Raw genomic sequence first — 20714 nt, 5'->3', positions numbered from 1 at the left:
CTGTATGACGAAAAAACGTAACAAAGAATAGCATAATAATAATAATAATAATAAACTGACAAAAGCTGATGAATGTCCCAAACAACAAAGTTGAGCAAATTCGAGACTATACTAATTTCTTTGTCAATATAGCCATATTTCCAAAGATGAGGGTTTTTTAATCTTACGCGTGAATTTATATGCCAATAGAGCGGATTATTTTTTAATTATTATACTTTGTATAATTATAACATTACATTAAAATGTTATTATAACATTATTATTATTATTATTGTATTTTTTTCTATTTCATGTTTGTGTTTATATATATTTCATAATTGTATATACATAGATGTATTTTATAATAATATAAATATAATAATATAAAGATAAAAACTAGTTAGTAGTAGCCTATATTAGAATTATATATTAATATTAGTAAGAAATTACCAATAGTTATTTAAGTGAGCGATGTGAAACAACAGGAAAAACTTCATATCCCAGACATGACTAGTCTTTTCACTACGTCATCCGCCCGCGTCCGTAGTTCTGTTGTTCTTCCTCGACGCACATGAAATAAACCAACGTGGTATTCCCTTCTTGACAAGAAACTTCCCTGCAGCTTCATGAAGGAAAACATTCTTCGTTCTCACGCATATTTGTTTTAGCCTGAACCCAATAATTTGTTTTGTTTTGAACCAAACACTCCCTGAACCGGAAGAGTCATAGAAGAGGTGGCATTCGCGAGGGATAGTTTGTAGGTTGTTTTTTTTTTTTTTTCCTGACAGGAATTGAGGAAAAAAAATGTTTAATGAGGATGAGGACTGGAGCGACGAGCAAGAGGGACGAATCCTGAGCAAAGCTGTCTTTAAAAAGTCTCAAAAGGCGAACAACAGTATACAGCTAAAGGTAAATAATTCATAGTTTTAATAGCTTTTCTCCATTTCTTTCTTATTTTCTACTTGTAATAAATCTCCCGTCTTAAAAAAAAAAAAAAAAAAAACCCTGCGTAATTATTCTCGCTGTCTCGGTTAGTCCAATGTTGGTAAGAAGAGCCTGCTGCGGACCCTGGAGACTCTGGGGTCGACACCAGACTGGAGGAGCAGCGACCATGAGCAGGACAGCGGCAGTGAGACGGAAGTCCCTTCATCACCCAGTAAAAAGAAGAAGAGGAAGAAAAGGAGGAAACATGGAGAGCAGTCAGAGGAGACGCAGGAAGGTGGAGACGACCGTCAAACTGTCAAAGAGAAACAACTGAAGAAGAAGAAGAAGAAGAAGAGGGAAAACAAACCTGGTTAGTAACTCTTAGGATGTAGACGGACAACGTCCACATTTATTGGGATTAATCTTTTATTTCAGTAGCATAATTTCACACAGATAAAATTAGAAAAATCTAACTTAGTTAAAAAACAAATTTAAACAATCTTTAAAATAATCCCAAGGTCAAAAACTGAGATTGTTTTAAATGTTGTCATTGGGGAGCGAAAATTCTGTCCCTCATTTAAACTTTACGTCAAAGCGAACGAATTGTCCAAAATCACAAATAACTGCTGAACTTTAGATTTTTAGATAATTTAAGAGCAACAACAACTGATCTCTTAGTAATGTTCTGACTTTTTTTTAGTCAATAAATGTCTGACAATTGACACTGGTGTGCAGTTTTATAAAATCAAAAGATTCATTTTTGTTAGTTGTTTGTTTGCGAGTTTTCTGCTGTAATAAAAGAGCAGTTTGCATTAAGGCTCTTTACCAGGGTGTGCCCAACATGTGGGCAGCTCTGTACATCTTTGTAAAGCTGTTAAAGAGAAAAACTCAACATATGAATAGTCCTTTCTACCCAAACTTTTACTCGAGCATCTATAAAATATTAAAATGTCTACATTCTGTACCAGTCTTGAGTGAAGAAGTGTTTAAATTGTTTTGTTTGTTTTTTCTGAAGTAGCCTCAAAAGCACTAAGGTCGCCTTCAGCGGAGACAGAAGTTGAAAAAGTTCCAGAACCTTCTCAAGAGAGTGTAAACAAACAGCAAGACCCAGAGAGGCTGAGCAGGCAGCAGTGGAGAAACAAGATGAAGAATAAGAAGAGATCCAAGAACAAGTTCCGCCAGAGCAAACCTGAGGACGATGCAGATGGAGCTCGAACCGCCGATAAACGGGAAGCAGCAGAAGACGTCAAAAAAGATCCACACAACGGCAACGGGGAAAACATCAGCCAGATGGCAAACCGGAAACAAAAGAAGGAGAAAGTGAAAAGGAAGAACACGGAGAGAGAGGCAGATGGATGCAGCGCGGCAAGAGGGGAAAACCAGCCGGAGGCGGAGAGGTTAAAAAGTGGATCTGAAGGCTCTGCTGAGGGATTAAAACACGGAGCAGGTGTTCAGGTGGCGAGCACCAACCGACAGAAACCTGAGCTGAGTAAGGAGCGGAGTCTGAAAAGACAGAAGCTGCAGAAGATCCTCCTCCGCCAGGAAAGGGTCGGCGCCGAGGGTCCAGTGGAGAGGATGCAGATGGAGGTGGCGGTCCCAGAGGCGGCGGCGGAGCAGAGCCGCTCCGACTCCCTCAGGTCCCGCATGGAGCAGCGCCTGGAGGCGGCGCGCTTCCGCTACATCAACGAGCGTCTGTACAGCACGGCGAGCGGCGAGGCCAGGCGCATGTTCCAGCAGGACCCAGAGGCATTCTGGGTGTACCACAGAGGATACACGGCACAGGTCCAGAGGTGGCCCGCCAACCCGCTGGACGCCATCATCGCTTACATTCACAAGAGGTCAGAGCAATTCATCCATCCATTTACCACCCATTAACTCTTCCATCCATCCGTCCATCTGTCTGCATTTACTTGTATGTACAGTATGTTTATATATATATATATATGTATGTATATATATATATATATATATATATATATTAGTGTTCTTTTAAGAACGTTTGCTGTAAATAAATAATTGCTGCCGACGTAGCACTGCTCTGCTCTGTGAAATTGATCCTTTTTTTTTACCCGCTGTGAGGAAACGGCCTTCATCAACATCTTGCTAGCAGAGGAGAAAGCTGTTTGAGAAAGAGGATTCTTGTTTAAAGAAAGCAGATTTTATTTATTTATTTCCTTTTGGTTATAATTTGCTGCAGGTCACCTTCCCTGGTAGTGGCAGACTTCGGATGCGGTGACTGTAAGATCGCGCGCAGCGTGAAGAACAAAGTGCACAGCTTCGACCTGGCTGCCGCCTGTGACCTCGTCACCGTCTGTGACATGGCCAAAGTGAGTCGGCCTGCTCGGCCGCCGGCCGTGTACGCGCTCTCTGTGTTTTCCGTGTGAGTAAACATGCAGCTCGTCCGTGCAGGTGCCTCTCGGTGACGACTCTGTGGACATCGCCGTGTTCTGTCTGTCCCTCATGGGGACCAACCTGGTCGAATTCCTGGCAGAAGCCAACCGCGTCTTGAAAATGAGGTAAACGAGGGAAGGTTGATTGTACACATGTCAGCTTTAGCCTTCCAGTCATATTTAAACCACTTGGATTTCTCCACATTTTGTCGCCTTACAACTACGTAACGTGGCTTATGTAGTGCATCATTTTTAATTTAAGAGCTTTTAAGTTTTTATTATCCAGGAAAAAAAAAGTCTAACTTTTATTTGCATCCTGTTCTTTTGAGTCGATGCTACATAGAACCGAATTGTAAAGCTGCAAATTGCAGAATGTCTCTCTACCAGCTTTGCGTATCGAAACATGTGGAGTTTTCCCCCAGTGTTCATTGGATTTACCTCACACTCAGTCAAATTCACTGAAACAGTCGTCAAGGAATCCAGTCATCGATTAATCGTTACCTGGAGTATACAAACTCAAAAATAAAGGCAGTTTGCTGAAAGAACAGCACAGTCAAAACAGTAAAGAATCCAAAACTATACAAAAAATGTATACATTTTGCATTCAAGATAAAAAAAAAAAGAAAACCTTCACTTGTCTGTAAATAAAGCTCTGGAAAAAATGAAGAGCCCACTGCACTCTTGAAAACCTCCTGATTATTTCACCAAATATTGATTTCTCAACTCTTAAAACATTAGCATTGTTGTTTCTGAATGAATATGAACTTATTTTCATTTTCTTTGCCTTGTGATTAATTTTACTCAAACATTTAAGCAGGGAAACTGATAGTTTTAAGTCTCTTAGTTTTTTTTTCCAGAGCTGTGTGTTCTGCCCAGACATGCTCCAATGGCCGAGCTCCAGCTTCAAATTCTGTAAAAAGAAAAAAAAAAATCTCCTATTTAGTATCTTTTGCTATCCAAAAAAATCATCAACAGATCAGCCCAACAGTGTACTGATGTTAGGTCAAGCTATAAGTCCTCAGTCTTCCACAGGTTGATGATAGAAGGATTTTTTTTGCCTCATTTGCTACCAACGATCAAGCGTTCACTAAAGGAATGCTGTCCTATTGCATTTTAGGCAGTAAAACATTTAATTTCTAACTTAAAAAGGAGTTGAATGATAATTCTTATTAGTAGTATCCTCTAATGTATTTCTAATATTCTATAATAATAAAAAAACCTTAAGTGGTTAATCTTTTTTTTTTTTTTTTAACAATTAATCATTAGAATAATATCAGAAAAAAACACCTGAAGGCGACACGTAGATGTTTGCAGTCGTATCTCTCACCTGCAAACTATTAATAAGCTGAACAGTTTCACATGAATCTATTTTGGGTTGTTTACTTTTTTTTTTTTTAAATGTCCAATCATTACAGGGGCGTCCTGAAGGTTGCAGAAGTAGCGAGCCGATTTGACAACATGCAGAACTTCATCTCTGCTCTAGCAGGCCTGGGTTTTAAGATGACATCCAAGGTGAGGACTCGAACATCTCAAATGTGATATTTTCCTGTGATTTAGGGAATTTTTTTTTTTTTTTTAAGTAATGAGCTCAGACTTATGTGCCAAGACTTTATCATTTACTCAGGGCACACAGCGTGAGCTGGTGGCTGTCTACAGCATATTTTTAAAAAAATATAATTTCTAGTTTGTGGCGCAGTGGGCAGAAAACCACGAGCTGAAAAGAACATTCTGTGAACTGGTTTATTATTGGCAACAAACAGATGGTTAAACACAGTGTGCTTAGATAACCTGCAAGTCATTCAGATCAAGATTTTGCGCATGTTAGCATCTCGGGTTTAGGTGAAGCTGTGGAAATAATTGTCTTGTCTTTTTTTCTTCTAGGACACAGAAAACAGTCATTTCTTCTCCTTCGAGTTTGTGAAGACAGGAAATGTTCCCCAAAACGTGAAGAAGTTCGGACTGCAGTTAAGGCCTTGTCTATACAAGAAAAGATGACGACAGTGGAGAAGTTGATGTGTAAAATGTTTATGTAAATCAGCAGGTCATATGACTGCACCTCCGTTTCCTATACTTGGCAGTGGGCGGACAGTTGGTTGCAGTTTTGATACAGAAACAGGAAATGACCCAAAACTCTCCATATTTAGTTTTCTTTTACTAATGTATTGGCAGAATTTGCTTCCATTTAATTTGATCAGGTCTTTGTAATGACCTGAAGAAACCCAAAAACGCAGGCTGGCATAAACTGAAGAAAATCCAAACCTCCTTAATGTTCACCTAAAATGCTACAGCTTGTATTCAATCAAGATTGCAAAAAATTTCAGGTTATAGAAAGATTTGTAAACACAGAATAAATATCTGCCATTATTGTTTCCTGGTTCAACCTGTTTAAATTAGGTCATTTGAAGCCATTTCATTCTATCCTTATTAGATATTTGCTGAAATTATCACTCAGATGGGTTTAGTTTTAAGTTTTGTAAGACAATTCATGTAAATTCTGTTTTTTTTTTGTTTGAAAAGTTTTATTACAAATAACTTTTGAAAGAATTTGTTTTTCATATATTCTTTTAAATTGCCATGATCTTTCACGTCATTTAGGAAAACTAAAGATTTATGTTATTTGGACGGATTCACCTGCAGAAACATTTTCTAGTACAGGATAGGGAAACAATGCTCCAGCCTCGTATAAAGACTTGAAGCGGCAGTATTATGGATTTTCCAGGCACGTAGTGCTATTTTGTAGCAAGTAACCATGTTGTCTTTAGTTTTCTATGCATCAAACAAACTTAAAATAAATTGCACCTCTGTCTTTTTAAGAAGCTCCCACTCTTTCCGACACGCCCCCTTCAGGATGTCGTCATCACACCAGTACTTCTGTGATTCTCCTAATTTAGCAACCTAAAAATCCCCCAAGGGATAATGTGAACAAGTGTGCATGAATATAGATTAAAAATAAAAAACTACAGGAACAAATTGTAATAAAATTTAATTTTTTTTATTGTCATATACTGTATAAAAAAAATACAAAATATGTAAAATTCAATACAAAGTTCAAGTAAGGCTTAAAAAAAGTGCTAACTCACTGCTTTTAAAACAATTAATGCTACAAAATTCAGTGCCTTATCAAATGCTACATTTCCACAAAAACACACAGTGCTGCAGTTGGATGTTAAATGCACAGTTTAAGCTAAATGAGATGTAAAGATCCTCCAACTTCTCCTCACACTGTACTCTTGGCGTCAAAGACTATGGCAAAGCTGGTCAGCTGAGCATACTCCTTACCGCCGTCCATCCCTGCCAGCGGCTTCCTGACCTCGGGTGAACCGGGCTCGTGCATGAGACTCGTCAAGGCAGAGACGGACTCCCGTTCCTTCGTTACAGAGGTTAAAAACAAAAACAGAATTTATGAGCTAAACGTTTCAGAGAATGTTAAAAACAAATGATAGGATGTTGAAATGTACCTTGTATGGTGTCTTCTTTCTTTTACTGCAAAATCAGAAAAAGGCAACTTAGAAAAAGTTGTTTTCATCTAGTGGCAATTATACCACACCACCACTAGATGGCGGTGTGGTATAATTGTGAGCTCAGAATCAGAATTACTTCATGGCAGTGCATGCAACATGAATTTTAGCAGATGGAAAATTGACCCAACTCTTTGCCACTGATCTCTGAGAAGCAGCTTCCTTCGTCTTTAATCATAGCCTGGAGAAGGACCTGCGCTGTCATGTTCTCCTGAGTCGGTGTGGAAGGTCAGGAGGCCTGAGGTAAACTCTAAATAACTTTTCTCTTGGGGAGTCATGTTTTGTTCTTGTTCACCGGGTGACTGACCTTCCAAAATTAGCCTGCCGGCATCATCCCACGGACAATGAGACAGCTCCAATCCAAATGTCGGAGCAGAAGTCACAAGCTTATTGAAACAAGTTGTAAATCTCTTTTATGTGGCTTTATTTTCTTAATACGAGTCTCACCAAGTATAGAAACCTCTGAAGGTAGAAGCCACAAACAGCTTTAACAACTTTGGATGTCCCTCCAAAGTTGTTAAAGTTGTGACCCAACTTTTCCCAGCAGTAGCATAAAAAAAAAAAAATCATGTCAAGACTGACGTACAAACCGCTTGAATGACATTACCTTCTGGTAACGGACCAGAAGTAAAATGACTTTAAGCTTCCTGAAACCTAGAGCAAAAAACTAGAAAATAAATCTGTTTTTGCACTGCGCCGAACAATTTCTACCTGCCTAGAGCAAGCGGGGACTGCGGTGGCAGAGGCACCTGTCTGCTTCTGCCACAGCTTTCCTGTTTGTGAATAACTACACTGGAGTGGTTGGCTGGTGAGTTGGGTTAACGATCCACACATCCTGTTTGTCTCACGTTGTACTGAAAGTACTGCTTTGGCAGCGCTGCCCTCATTTGAGCGTAACCTGCCGAGCCGCCGCCTGCGGGACTCACCAGCATACGCAGAGGATGACGGTGAAGACGATAAGGATCGCCGAGGCTGAAGAGATGCAGATCAGGACTATCAGCACTGCAACACAGAACCACGGCTATCAGACATCTCAACAAGGCCTCAAAACACTTAACACACGCCAGCATCCAGATAGCATAAGGGGTTCTTGACTAAATGTGTTCGGGAGCACCAACACTTACTGAGCTGTTCGCTCTCGCTCAGGACTTCCACTTGAAAGCTGACAGACGCTGTGTGATGATAAAAAGAAGCAAAGCAGGTGTACAGGCCTTTATTCTGCCCCGAAGGGTCAGACTGAAGGATCACTGCAGCCCCGTCCAGTTGAACAATTGAGCCATCACTCCTAAAACACAAACGAGGCTAAAATTTAGGCTCAAACATTTGCTAAGCACCTCTTATTGAATCGTTTTCAATGGCTAACAAAAGAGCTAGCAGAGAAGCAGCTCTCTTTGTCACTTAGGGGGGAACAAAAAACACCTGAGAAGCTCGGCTTTTTTTTTCATCCATTAGTTTTTTTTTTTCCTTTGACATCAAGCCTACAACAAGAGAGAGTAAACAGTTGTGTACCATTGTATTATACTGAAATGCTATGTAGCTAGTTAGCAAAATACTCCATAGCAACATAGCTTATCTGGGCACCAGATTGTATGCATGCTCCAGTGGTAAATGCATAATTAGGTGAAGGTAGAGAGGTATTTTCATATGTCTTACAACAACATTGAGGAAAAAGTTGAACACACAAAGGTATGATTACCCATCCGTCATCACCATGGTGAAGGCTACCAAGAGGTCAATTTGAGCTTGTGTATGTCTATTGTCAATTGATAGCGACAATCTAAGTCTTTTTAAAATCATTGTTTTTATCTTGGGAATTTCACCCACGTTTTTTTGTACAATGGTTAATTGTTGCAATGACAGTAAAGATTCTATTCTATCCTGATTTAGGTAGCAAGTGTTTACTGAGGTGGTACTTCTGAGTACGTTTAAGATCCTCTGCAGCAAAGGGATAAACCACCTTCGACAATCAAGGCTGTAATCCGGCACGTTTCCTTCAACTCCAAGCAGCACTTTCTGGTTGGGTCGATTCTCATAGACGGACACTCTGTACACAACAGGCTGATCGACGTAGCGGCTCCACAGGGTGCTCGTGTTGTTCAGGACTTTTACAGAGGAGATATCTGCAGAAACATGAGATGAACATCAAGCATCTTAAGAAAAACCTGTGCATTTGTGTTCTTATGACCCTCAGTCGCACTCACAGTATTTAGGGATGCGAATAGTCGTACTTTGTGTGACCCCGTTGTCCGATTGGTACACACAGGTCAGGTTGTGGCCCTCGTGAAGGACCAGAGGAAACTGATAAGTCAGCTTTATGTGTCCTTTCTGTCTTGTGTGCCGTATTGTTTCACCTGTGGCTTTTTTAGGAAGGGCCCATGCGAGGCTTGAGCCAACACAATCCCCTTTGCAGTCGCACACTGCCAGCCAGTGAAGGGAGTCTTGCTGTCTCACCACAGACGCACTGAGCCGAGGGGGTTCTGAAAAAGAAAAGAGCGGTGGCAGGAAGGAGGTGAGCAGCAGCTTTGGGGCTTTATTTGTCAAGGGGAAAAAAAATAATCTGAGGAAAAAGTTGACATACTTTGCAGCGGAATGCGTATTGTTCTTTCTTCTGGACTCTCCAAACTTGCATGTTTCACGGTGCAAGTAAAATTCTGACCGGCATAAAGAGAGGTCAGAAAAAACACAGAGCTCCAGGTCGATACCAAACCCTCGGCCTGAAGTTCAGTTTCTGTTGAATAACTGATGATGTCGTTTTTGTTTCCCGTGTGCCAGGCTACAGCTGCAGCAGAGGCAACACTGACAACAGAGCAGTTCATCTTTGAGTATTTCTGACCACTTTCCCACTCAGAGCTGAGGCTGACGGTGATGTTTGGTCGAGCTGCGTGGGAAAAAAAAAAAGAAGTTAAAAACAGGAAATGAGGTGTTTACTCTGAGTAATTGATAGAATCCATGGTGCGGCTGTGCAGCCAAATATGTGCTAAGTTGTATATTGGCTGATTTGTAGAACATACCACAAAGTGGGAGTGTTACACTTCTGTTCTGTGCTTCCTTAAATGCAGGGTGATTTATCACACACAACGCTGTGAGCTCCTGAGGCAAGCATGCAGGAAGGAGCAAAACAGAGTGGGTCCCGTTATAAAAAGTGGAATTGGACCAAAAGTCTTTAGAATCAGCCTCCGGTAGAATCCAAGAAACGATGGCTGCAGGAACGGCACCGGCCGCTGCGCACTCAATCATCCTGAATCCACCTCCACTACGTGAATCGACCCTGATTGTGGGAGAAACTGAAAGAAAGAATGTGGCGAGAGAGGCTCCACATCAAAATTTCTTGAGCAATACCATGAAGGTATATTGAAGAAAACCATTTGAAGTCAAATGAATCTTCTTTTCTTTTTTTTTTTTACCCACCCAGAAGTGGAGGTTGAGCTTTAACTGTGAGGTTAAACTGCAGCGTTGCTTTAAGGTGGAGGTAGGAGCAGTTGCATTCATACAGACCAGCATGCTGATGCTTCACCAGACTTTGAATTGTGAGGTTTCTACCAACCAGCTCCACGTCTTCAGGCAAGGGTCCATCATCTCTACAGGGCAAATACACAAAGACAAAAACAATGAAGCCAAGGTGTCAATAGCCTAGAAAGTACCCCTGGGTCAGGACATCTTTGTTTGATCACATCAGGTTCATTGGCAGAGCTGCTGTTGCTACTCTCTGTTTTTACCATTGAGAGTACTACAGGTCATGTATTTCTGTGTTTAGCTTTCATGCTCCTGAGCCAAAGCCTTTGAGTTCTCGTCCGTATTCACTACTTGCTATTAGGTATACTTTGCTTGTTTCGGGTTGGTCCACATTGTGTCTTCAGAGCTCCCTCAATTGTTCTTGGCTAGATCTGGTGACTTCAGAGGCTGTTGGTGTACAGCAAGCCCATTCATGGCATGGTTACATTGTCCTGCAAAAGTAGCTGCCCGAAGTTGGCCACAAAAGGATGGCTATGTTCAGCGGCAGTACAAATACAAACAATCCTCAGCAGGTTGTAAGTGGCCCAAGGTACAACGGATAAAATCCGAATCAGGGTGGGTGCTTGTTTTCTTGTTTATGCCAGATTGTGACCATACTATCTGACATTAAAAATCATTGGACCAGGAAATGATTTTTCTGTCCATTGTCCAATATGGGTAAGCATGCGAACTGTGGTCTCTGAAACACTCCTAATAAATTTTGGTCCACATTGACATGAGAGCATCACGCAAGATACTTTTTCACTACATCCCAAAGAAGTCCTGTTGAATAATGGATTGCATTGGAATTCACTGAATTGATTTGTAGGGATATGCAGTTGTTGCACTTTTGCCTTGTAGCAAGAAGGTCCTGGGTTCAAATCCAGGCTGGGGTCTTTCTGCATGGAGTTTGCATGTTCTCACTGTGCATGCGTGGGTTCTCTCTGGGTACTCCCATTTCCCACAGTCCCAATAAACGATTGTTGGGTTAATCGGCCTCTCCAAATGGCCCTTTAGAATGAATATGTGCATGAATTTTGTCCTGTGTGTTTCTGTGTTGCCCTGTGATGGACTGATAATCTGTCCATTAAGTATCCTGCCTTTCTACTGGAGATAGGCACCAACCCACAACCCCCCAATTATTTATTGGATAAATAACTGGATCAGATAATGGATAAATAACTGGATCTAAATTAAACCCGTTTGCCTTGTAAAATGGACTGACATCAATGGAACTAAATAAATAAATTGGGCTGAACACACTGCTCAGTGTGTTCAGCCCAATTTTGTTGCATTTTCTTTGCTGTATTTGTTAATTTTGCGTTCAGTCGATTGTGTATATTTAAATTATGCACTATAGTTATTGTAAATTCTTCTTTTTTCTTCTTGGTTATCTTTTAGGATGTCGTGAGAAATCGAGTAAACAACGAAATGAGTTTTAAAAAACACCAGAATCTGGTTCCTACTGTCTGTCACTTGTGGTTTGATGCCACCAAATGTTTCACCACATCCTCTCCAGGATGTCTAGGTTGTTTCTGTTCAGGTGTGTGTATATGGAAAATATTAGTCAGTTATGCGACTTTTACCCGAAATCCAATATTTAATCACCACATTGAAATTAAAAGCTGTTACAGATAAAATAAATTACAGGAAAAAAGCCCCACCTTTCTAGAGTTTAATATTGTAACAAAATTAGACAAATTTAGATTTAAAAAAAAAAAAAAAACTCTATGATGCATCAATAGAAATTCAGGGTTTGTAAATAAAGGTAAATGCTAAAAACACCACTACAGACTCTCATACACTAACCGCTGTTTGCTTGCGTCTAATTAACAAGCTGCTAGATCATTATATTGCTACAGTTTAACCTGAAGCTTACGTTGTATCATGAAATTTATGAAGCACCTCCGTATCACCAAATACCTCTTACTTTTTACAGATAATGCTGTAGCGTGGCACATTCCCTGTGACCTCCAGGCTGATAACAACGTCGCCGTCTCCCTCGTGAAGCTCTAAATATTCAGCCGCTTTCAAGTCTTCACCGCTGCTGCTTCTCAAAAGCTGAACTCCAGACAAGTCTGCAGATACAACAAAAGCGTTTTTCATTTCTGCTTCCCCACATTAGAAACAAAGCTTTCCTGATTCTGAGACTCTATACTTACACAAAGTGGGCAGGGTGACGCCTCTCGCCTCAGGGTGTGAGAACTTTGGGTGTTTAAACACACAGGTGACGTTGCGGCCCTCGTGCTCCGCCACAGGGAGCCAGACGGAGAGACTTCTCCCCTCTGAATTCTCGCCGTTCTCTCTTCGCACCTCTTCGTTCCCGTCCAAAGCCAGGGAAATGTCAGCGTCGGGTCTCCCTCCGGAAGAAACGCAAGAGACCACCCAGAAATCGTTTCCTCCTTCTTGTACCATCTCTGCTTTAATCGTCATGTTTGGCCTCGCTGAGAAGCAGGAAGACAAAGAAGAAAAAAAAAGGGAAGAATGAGTTATTCTTTCTCCAAGGGTTCATGTTTTCTCCAGCAAATTAAAAAGTCAGAAAGGTTCTGTGATGTTTTTGTTGAATAGGAAGTTAGCGGCCCGGATGAGCAGCGAGTTAAGCAAACATGGGCTGAAAATGGAGTGGGGCCGAGCGGGTCCTGTTTGTGTTTTAGAGCAGACTTATGGGCTTATCACCTGTCCCATCTGCTGTCTTAAAGCTGCAGCTGAGCGCAGATGTCTGAAGCAGCTGCTGTCCAACCAAAGCAAAGCAGAACCACAGGTTTTAATACCAGGAAATCACCAGGGCTGCAGTCTGTCATCAAACGTACTAAAAGTCGCTTCACGGAACACGCCGACATCCCTAATGAGCAGCAAAGGTGAGAAAACACTTCGTAATAGCTCAGGTGTTTGGGAGTTAACTCACTTCAGATCGAAAAGCGTTCCATCCGTTAACACCTCCACCAAGCTACGTGTGATTTAACCACAGCAGTCAGAAAATGACCTCAGCACAAGTGTAAATTTATGGTAGACAAATGAGCTGCGTGGCCGGGCCAGCGCTTACCGTACGGCGCGCCACATCAGCAGTCGCTGGTGCAATTTGGACGTACTGCATGGCTTAAAGCGTGGACTGAAAAGCCTCTATGCAAAACCCAATGTGCCGAGGAAAACAAACACTGTACATCACCCTGAACACACCATCGCATGGGAACATGGTTGGGGCTAAACACGGAGAAATCTTGAAAGAAGGAACTCCTGCCCTGTCACTCCGTCTTTAGGAAGTCATTTTCTATTAGCCCTTTGAAAACGTTTTTACCAGCGTTGCACTGAGAAGTAGCTCCTATAATGAGCTCAGTTAATGTGCAGTTCCATCAGGTGTTTGCTAATTGTTGTTGGCTAGTCTGAAGGAGCTGAGTGGGGGAATTGCAGGAGAGTGCTGCTTGTGAGACGGATGCTAGGAAACTCCAATTAGGAGCTTCGTCATTGAAGGCGGAGCTTGGTCCCACCAGGCGTTTGCACAGCCGAATGATTGCATGGGAGATTAATGACAATGACACTGAACACACAGCCAGAACTACAATGAAACGGTTTAGATTAGGGGTCTGCAGCCTTTACAATCCAAAGAGCCATTTTTGCTCAAGTAAAACTTGTTGAGGGGCGTGAATGTTATACGAGTAAAAAAAAAAAGAAAGAAAAGAAAAGAGACAAATCGTTGTTTTGACAAAATAACTTTAACAAACAACTATAATAGGGGCTTTTTGTCATTTGTAAAGAATCACCATTTTATTTCTATTTTGTGGTTTTAGAGTAAAGAAAAGACATTTTACCATGGGATTTTTTTTTTTATAATATTGTGGGTAAAAACACTTTAATTTCTAATTTAATTATTAAAAATATAGTTCTAAAAAATATTACTGGTACTTTTAGGGATGTTCCATTGAGAAAATCTAGTTTAAGTACTGCATGAAAAACAAAACAAACAAACAAAAAAAAACCCTGCTAAAACTGCTTTTGTTATTGGATCTATATTTAAAAATGTTTTTTTTATTTATTTATTTTTTGTTTGCATGGTGGAATAGTTGGTAGAACTGTTGCCTTGCAGCAAGAAGGTCCTGGGTTAAAATCCCAGTCTGGGGTCTTACTGCTATTTGGAAAAGATATTTGTCTATTTGGAAAAAGATAAACAATTCAGTAAACAGATAAACATCACTTTGAGGAAGTGCAATTTGAGAAGTTCTAAAACCTTTTAAGGGAAGCGAATAGTTTTGCACAGCATTGTGTTTTCATATTGAACAGCAAGGTCGCAGTTGGTTAAGCCGCAGTTTTCAGCTGCAATAGGAAAAAAATGGGCAGGGCATCTGTTTATTGTTTCAATGTGATGTAAAATTACAGTGGTACAGATGCACATAACTTCCTTTTGTGTGTGTGTGAAGCGCAACTGTTTGTGAGATTACCACCAGCTTTGAGGACTCAAATATTTGACATTTTTGAGGGTTAGCAATACAGCTGTGCACAACAGAGCATGCCTTTAATCAGGCGTAACTTCCATGTTTTCTTCCTCTGATCTCTTTGTAATGGCTGCGAGAAGGTCTCACTTCCTATTTCGGCGAGGGCTGCTTTGGTGAAAATCACTGGTCGCCTAATGCCACATATTGCACCTTTCAAGCAGGCCCTCAGAATAAACATAAACATGAACATAATGATGGGCGTAAATAGGGCCAAGACGCCTGAAGCAGCTTTGTCTATTGCACCTTCACTATTTAACTTATGACTTAATGTTTTTAAATATAGAGCTAATAACAAATAGCTTTTCCCCCCTCAACAGACACTAAAAGTACCACTGCTATTTTTCTAGAACTATTTTTCCTCCCATCATTAAAAATTATTTTCACAAAAATAATCAAACATCTTTAATGTTGATGTTTCTAGATTTGTTCTAAAATCCTCCATAAGGAGACTATACCAGGAAAGATGACTGCTAAAGAAGCTGATTGCTCACTGGCATGTTAATGGGAAGTTGAGTGGAAGGAAAACGTGAGTTAGAACAAGGTGCACCGGCAACTGGGATAGCAGCAACCTTGAGATGATTGTGGAGTAAAATCCTGACCCATTCTTTACCCATTACCTCAGACCATCACTGTAAACATATTTACTGGATCCAACAGCTCAAATTGATTCCAGCTATCGTAATAAATAAGCAAAGCATACAACAGGTGTCCTTGAGCGCTTCTGATTTGCAGGCACCCCTCCACGTTCTGCTCTAAATCGGTCACCAAAGCTCTGCACTGCACTATATCATTGTTTTTAAAGCAACTTTCCAGCTTTTTATCCTGTTCCCTTTGCTCAAATTCAGTGAAATACTGCAATCCCACATGAATGCGCCGCAGTGCGCTGCGTGATTTATGGTCTGTCAGTGTGTATGCGGAGCAGAGTGAAAGGGAACAGCAGGAGAAAGTTAAAGTGTTGTAAGCTGCTGAGTCATGATGCTTGATTGCAAACTTCTGATGCAACGCCTCGCGGCCGCCGAGCTGCGAGGACGCAAATGTCGCTGACGAGGCGCGCGGCTTACCGTACGTTTCCACGCTCGCCGTGCTGCGTTCGGGGTTTGGGAGGGTCTCGTGTTTGACCACACAGGTCACACTCTGCTCGTCCTGGAGGCGGGTGGGGAAGCGGAGGACGCTGCTCAGCGTGGAGGTGCCGTTCGAGTGAGCCGCTTCGCGTTCGTTCACGGCGAAGGGGAAGTCTGAAGGAGGACGGCCGCCAACCAGCCAGCTGATGCGGGGCGTTGGCCTGCCGCCAACAGCAGAGCACGACACCGACTGATAGTGAGTGTCATTTATGGTCTCCGAGCTCACCGCCATCTGAACCTCAGGTTTAGCTGTGGGTATTTAGAGCAGGTTTAGCTTTAAAGCTACAGTACGTAACTTTTACACATATATATATATTTTTACATATTAGTTAAAACTGATGTCCTGTCATAACAGTATGGTATGAAACAGATAATCTGACTGAAACAGGAAAAAAAGGAGAAGCTTCTCCACCTGCTACCAGCCTTAATATATCCACCGCGCGCCCGGTATAGAGGCTACAGAGCTTGAAGCAGCCAGCCTTCACATGCCTCGTGTCTTTTCTCTGTCACTTACTTTCTAATTACCATTTCAAATAAAAGTCCCTAGAGTCGAAAAATTATATTAAAAAAAAACACAAAAAACCCCCCCCTAAATGCACAGTCCTGCTCAAAAACATCCAATCAGCTAGTAGAAAGGTCTTAGCGCTGTCAGTCAAGCTAATGTATGTGCTGCTAAATGTGCTAATGGCAGAGAAACATCTTATACAGCTCCCTGGGACTGTAGGAAATTATAAAGAAACAAATAAATGCACCAGTCCTGGTCAAAAGCAACCAATCAAAGCCAGAAGGGAAGTCTTAGCGCTGTCAATCAACTTGTGTACGTGCTGCTGAATGTTTTAATGGCAGAGAAAAAAACCTATGGGCTGGGTTCCTATGGAGCTTGTGGCGACAATCACTGTCTCACCACCAGTCAAGCAAATGGCGAAATTTGTGCACGTGAAATTCTGAGCCCGAACACGCAGACGTGCGACACAACAGAACAAAGTTGACAACGCTAAGACCCTCCTCCGGGCTCTGATTGGCTGTTTCTGACAGAGCAGCGTGTTTGTTCATGTGACAGCAGAACCATAGGGAGAAGGCAGAGAAGCTTGAGTTTTTTCCACAGATTATCAGTATTATATACAGATTACTGTCAGAACATAATAGCAATCATTTTAGCAAACATGTAAAACATATTTTATAAAAGTTACATACTGCAGCTTTAGAAGATGCTTCTTAAACTTTGTCTCATTAGGGATTTTCTTCCACTTACCAAGCACAGTTACAAAGATGGTGGAAAATGAATTCTCCTCCTCTTCCTCAAAATCACAAACGTACTCTCCTTCTGCTTCCACGCTGGAGACCCTCATCCTGACCGTGAGGTTGGTGAGAGAGGCCGGTTCCGAGAAGTCATCTCGGGTAAACGGCTTCTCATTTGGTCGAGAAAATCCGGCCAGTCGCTTGAATTTACTCAGAGAGTTGAGCTTGCGCTTCCACTCGGCTTTCTGGATCCGACCCGCACCCAGATATTCACATCTCAGGTAGACGTCCTCCCCCAGGACTCCAGTGACATTGTGAGCAATGACAGTAGCCGGTTCTTCACCTGAACCTGAGACACAACGCAGCAACATGATCAGTCATAAGGAGAGGTCAGAAGTTCACGTGAACACACCTAGAAAAGCAGAACTGTTGTTCTGATGAACTCAGGTTCACTTTGCCCCATGTAAGGCCTTTCAGATGTCTGTTTGATTCTCAGCAATGAAACTGCGATAGATGAGTCACACTGCTCATATTAAAGAGGTCTTTCGTTGTTTTGTCATGATTAAAACGTTCCAAATTGCATGTCAATAAAAACGACAAGACGAGGGCAGAAGGTAGCGATTTTGGTATGAACAAAGAAATATTTTCGTCATACATCATCTTAGCTTAATGTTGGTAACTGCCGAATACTGTGGAAATTCAAATTCCCAATGAAAATATTCAGATGTTTTTTAAAGTTTGGCAAAAAAGTCACATCTGGTGACAAAATTGTAAACTGCAACAAGCTACACTTCAAGCTAGATCGTTTGCTCTGTGATCCTGCAGTCATGCCATGTGGTCTAAAGGGCCCCCACGTACTCGGACGTGTTTCACTACGCTGAGGTCCTTTGCGCAGACCCAATGCACACCTACGCGCAAAGATACATTTTTACAGCCACATGTACCTGTTCTGTGTCACCCGGTACACTGAACAGTGTTCACATCAAACTGTTTTGTAGGCGACAGAACTGACGAGGTCGAAAGTTGGCACAACCAGTTGCAAGGATGCGCATCAGCTAGACAGTCACCTTGTGCTGCACTAACAGGTGTGCAGCCTCTGCCCTGCTGGAGAAGAAATGGAGTTAGGCACCCAACCAGCTCATCAACACTGGATTGTGGCAAATGTAGGAATTTGTCACAAGAAATGTAGGCAACTGGTAAGCTCCGCAGACAGTCCTCACAATACAATACATCCTGAAGCGGTGGTGAATGCTGCTGAAACTACCACCATCCATCAGCCAGTGCAACAGGTGGTTACCATGGAGACTGAAAAGCAGTGAACAAACCTTATGACTGATTTGAGAGTCAAACTGATCTCTTAGGATGCTCTTCCACCAAAAAGGTTATTCAGCTACATGAAGTAAAAGTCAACTTCATCGATATTCTCTGGATGAAATAAATATAATTCAATTTCATTGTTTCTTTTTGATACGTGGATATATCATGACCATAAATCCTCCATCGATAGGTCTAAAACGGTCTTCATGCTGTACCAAAGGTTTGGTGTGGACTTTTAAAATCCTCTGTCCGTGTGACTGGAAAATTAAATAAAGAAATTACAGTTTTTCTGCTTACAAACACCAAAACCTGACTGTCACTGGAAAAAACCCCAACATGTTTCTTTCCTCTCCTGCAGACCAGTGATGAGTGTCATGTCAATACCCCAACAGAAATGCATCCAGCGTGTGAAGATGATCAAAGTACTATTAATATCTGCTCTAAGTTGGCTGGCAGTTCTTTCTCCAGCCGGCTGAGAGTCTGTAGAAGTTCAGCTTGTGTCTGTCAACACTCAAAGAGGCTGCAGACAAGAAATTGACTTTGTTGCACTCCGCGTTTGATGAATGCCGCCTGGTCTTTGCGGTGTGTATGTAACCGAGGAGTCCATTAAGTTAATGAAAACAATTCAGAAGTTATGATGTATCCAGACAACAGACATGTCTTTTCCTGCACAAATCAGCCACAATTTAGGGGACGTTTCAAAGGAAAGACCCCTTAAAAGACACTTAGAGTGTTTCCTGCATAGCTGACTCAGTTCACTTCTCCACTTCCTCTGCTGACTTCATCAAAGGTGCGCTTAAGGACACCGTTTATTTGACCCGTCAGCAGAAGCCAAGAGCTTCTTCTCTGGGTTTATATTCACAATGAGGACAATGGCGACAGCTCGGTGCTGCACAGTGTCACGGCAAACCCAAAGAACGCACCCAGCTCTTTTGCAACTGAAATGCAGCTGAGCTCACTGTATATCACAGCAAATGGAAACAATGTGGAGGGCTTCCAAAGCCTTTGAGACGGGGAAAAATAAATAAATACGCTCCATCACTTCAGTAACGCCTTCTGGGTCCATTTGCCCTTGCAGGTTATTGCCAAAATAAATGTCAGCCAAGAATGGAAAAGCTGCGCCTTGAGGACACAAACAAGGTAATAACTGAGAAAAAGAGAGAGAGAAAAAAAACATGCATTCATTTAGTGCATCATATTTCTTAAAGCCCGGGGGGTTATTTCTTTTTCTCACAAATTCAACAGTGACAATTCACAGCAAGTCTTCGTCCTGCAGGCTGGGGATGTGGTAAACAAATAAAGTCCTTCAGCGTAGGCATACAGAGCTCTTCCTCACGATTAAAACTTTCATGTCAGAAACTTTGTGACTTTGCAGAAGCCAAAAAAAAAAAAAAAAGCACATGCCTATGGTCTCGGGTCGTAGAGGGTTTTCCCCTTACGCAGAGAAAAACTCACCTTAACACTCCTCGTATATTAGTTTTAATGGGCTGTAAAGAAATTACTGAGGTTTTTAGGTGAAACAGCTGATCAATAACAATAAACTTCCCCACCCCCCTCACTGGCAGAGTGACAATGCAGGCATGCCATCAGGAAAATATGGCAGAAATAGTTCCATGCACAATTAATCATTTGATTTTTATAGGCTGCATGCCTTTATAATTTAACTGATCATTTTGGAAAAGTCAAAGCAGCCCCAGAATATAAATCCCACAGGTTAAATAAGACCTGAAGGTCCAGTAAAATAAGCCCATAAACACCCGACAGCCACAGATGGGCTGTAACCCTGCAGACTTACCCTGAATTTCCAAGGAATGTGCAACATTTTGGACGAGAGCCAGAATCAACAGCAATGAGCATCCCATGATGGTGTCATTTAACAACCCAGAGTTAGATGCACCAACTCTGTAGGAGGCACAGGGTGTATTTAAAGTGTGTGTTTCTGTGGTTCATGGTTATAGGTGCACACCCTTTACAGCTGATACCGAAGCATGTGCGTGGTTCATTTACCCAACCACATGGGGTGTGTGTGCACACATATACACACACAAACAGCTGTGTGTAGAGCAACTTCTCCTTTTTTTGTTGTTTTCCTTTCTTAAACAGTGCTTCAGCAAAGCTTTGCATGTCTCATAATTTTTTACGTCTCAGATGCCCAGTGTGTGTTTTTTATTTTTTAGCATGTCTACTTGCAGGATGCGGCTGCTGGGAAGGGAAGGGGGTAAAGCTCTTTTATCATTCATACTATCC

General features: G+C 41.7%; 2 protein-coding genes across 4 annotated transcripts; one reads left to right on the top strand and one right to left on the bottom strand.

The window, feature by feature from the left end:
• Positions 1-382: 382 nt before the first annotated feature.
• On the top strand, positions 383-5673 carry rrp8 (ribosomal RNA processing 8). Of its 3 annotated transcripts, none has more exons than XM_027998871.1 (7): positions 386-888; positions 1015-1273; positions 1922-2741; positions 3101-3230; positions 3313-3419; positions 4709-4805; positions 5175-5673. In XM_027998871.1, exons 1-7 carry the CDS (start codon positions 784-786, stop codon positions 5286-5288), a joined length of 1632 nt encoding a protein of 543 aa, XP_027854672.1. In that variant the 5' UTR covers positions 386-783; the 3' UTR covers positions 5289-5673. The 3 variants fall into 3 exon arrangements, with proteins under 3 accessions (XP_027854673.1, XP_027854672.1, XP_027854671.1); XM_027998870.1 differs by having other exon boundaries at positions 389-888; positions 1919-2741; XM_027998872.1 differs by lacking the exons at positions 4709-4805; positions 5175-5673 and having other exon boundaries at positions 383-888; positions 3313-3423.
• Positions 5674-6381: 708 nt separating this feature from the next.
• On the bottom strand, positions 6382-20397 carry LOC114133184 (uncharacterized). The gene is made up of 14 exons (XM_027998869.1): positions 20263-20397; positions 17164-17499; positions 15852-16160; positions 12466-12747; positions 12234-12381; positions 10220-10389; positions 9823-10095; positions 9390-9689; positions 9013-9288; positions 8769-8931; positions 7936-8096; positions 7738-7813; positions 6752-6776; positions 6382-6660 (listed from the first exon to the last, which is right to left on the bottom strand). Exons 1-14 carry the CDS (start codon positions 20327-20329, stop codon positions 6511-6513), a joined length of 2736 nt encoding a protein of 911 aa, XP_027854670.1. The 5' UTR covers positions 20330-20397; the 3' UTR covers positions 6382-6510.
• Between the last annotated feature and the right edge of the window lie 317 nt (positions 20398-20714).

Source organism: Xiphophorus couchianus, chromosome 18 (genome assembly GCF_001444195.1).
Source record: "Xiphophorus couchianus chromosome 18, X_couchianus-1.0, whole genome shotgun sequence".
NCBI classification, from domain to species: Eukaryota; Metazoa; Chordata; class Actinopteri; order Cyprinodontiformes; family Poeciliidae; genus Xiphophorus; species Xiphophorus couchianus.
Note: the sequence above shows the minus strand (reverse complement) of the source record. Positions and strands in the feature narration are given on the sequence as shown.

Coding starts and splice junctions, on each gene's coding strand:
- rrp8 (XM_027998870.1), top strand. CDS start 784: ATGTTTAATGAGGATGAGGACTGGAGCGACGAGCAAGAGGGACGAATC. Junction 889..1,014: donor ACAACAGTATACAGCTAAAG/GTAAATAATTCA, acceptor TGTCTCGGTTAG/TCCAATGTTGGTAAGAAGAG. Junction 3,420..4,708: donor AACCGCGTCTTGAAAATGAG/GTAAACGAGGGA, acceptor CAATCATTACAG/GGGCGTCCTGAAGGTTGCAG.
- LOC114133184 (XM_027998869.1), bottom strand. CDS start 20,329: ATGGGATGCTCATTGCTGTTGATTCTGGCTCTCGTCCAAAATGTTGCA. Junction 12,382..12,465: donor CGTCACCCTGCCCACTTTGT/GTAAGTATAGAG, acceptor TTGTATCTGCAG/ACTTGTCTGGAGTTCAGCTT. Junction 8,097..8,768: donor TACAGCCTTGATTGTCGAAG/GTGGTTTATCCC, acceptor TTTGTGTTTTAG/GAGTGATGGCTCAATTGTTC.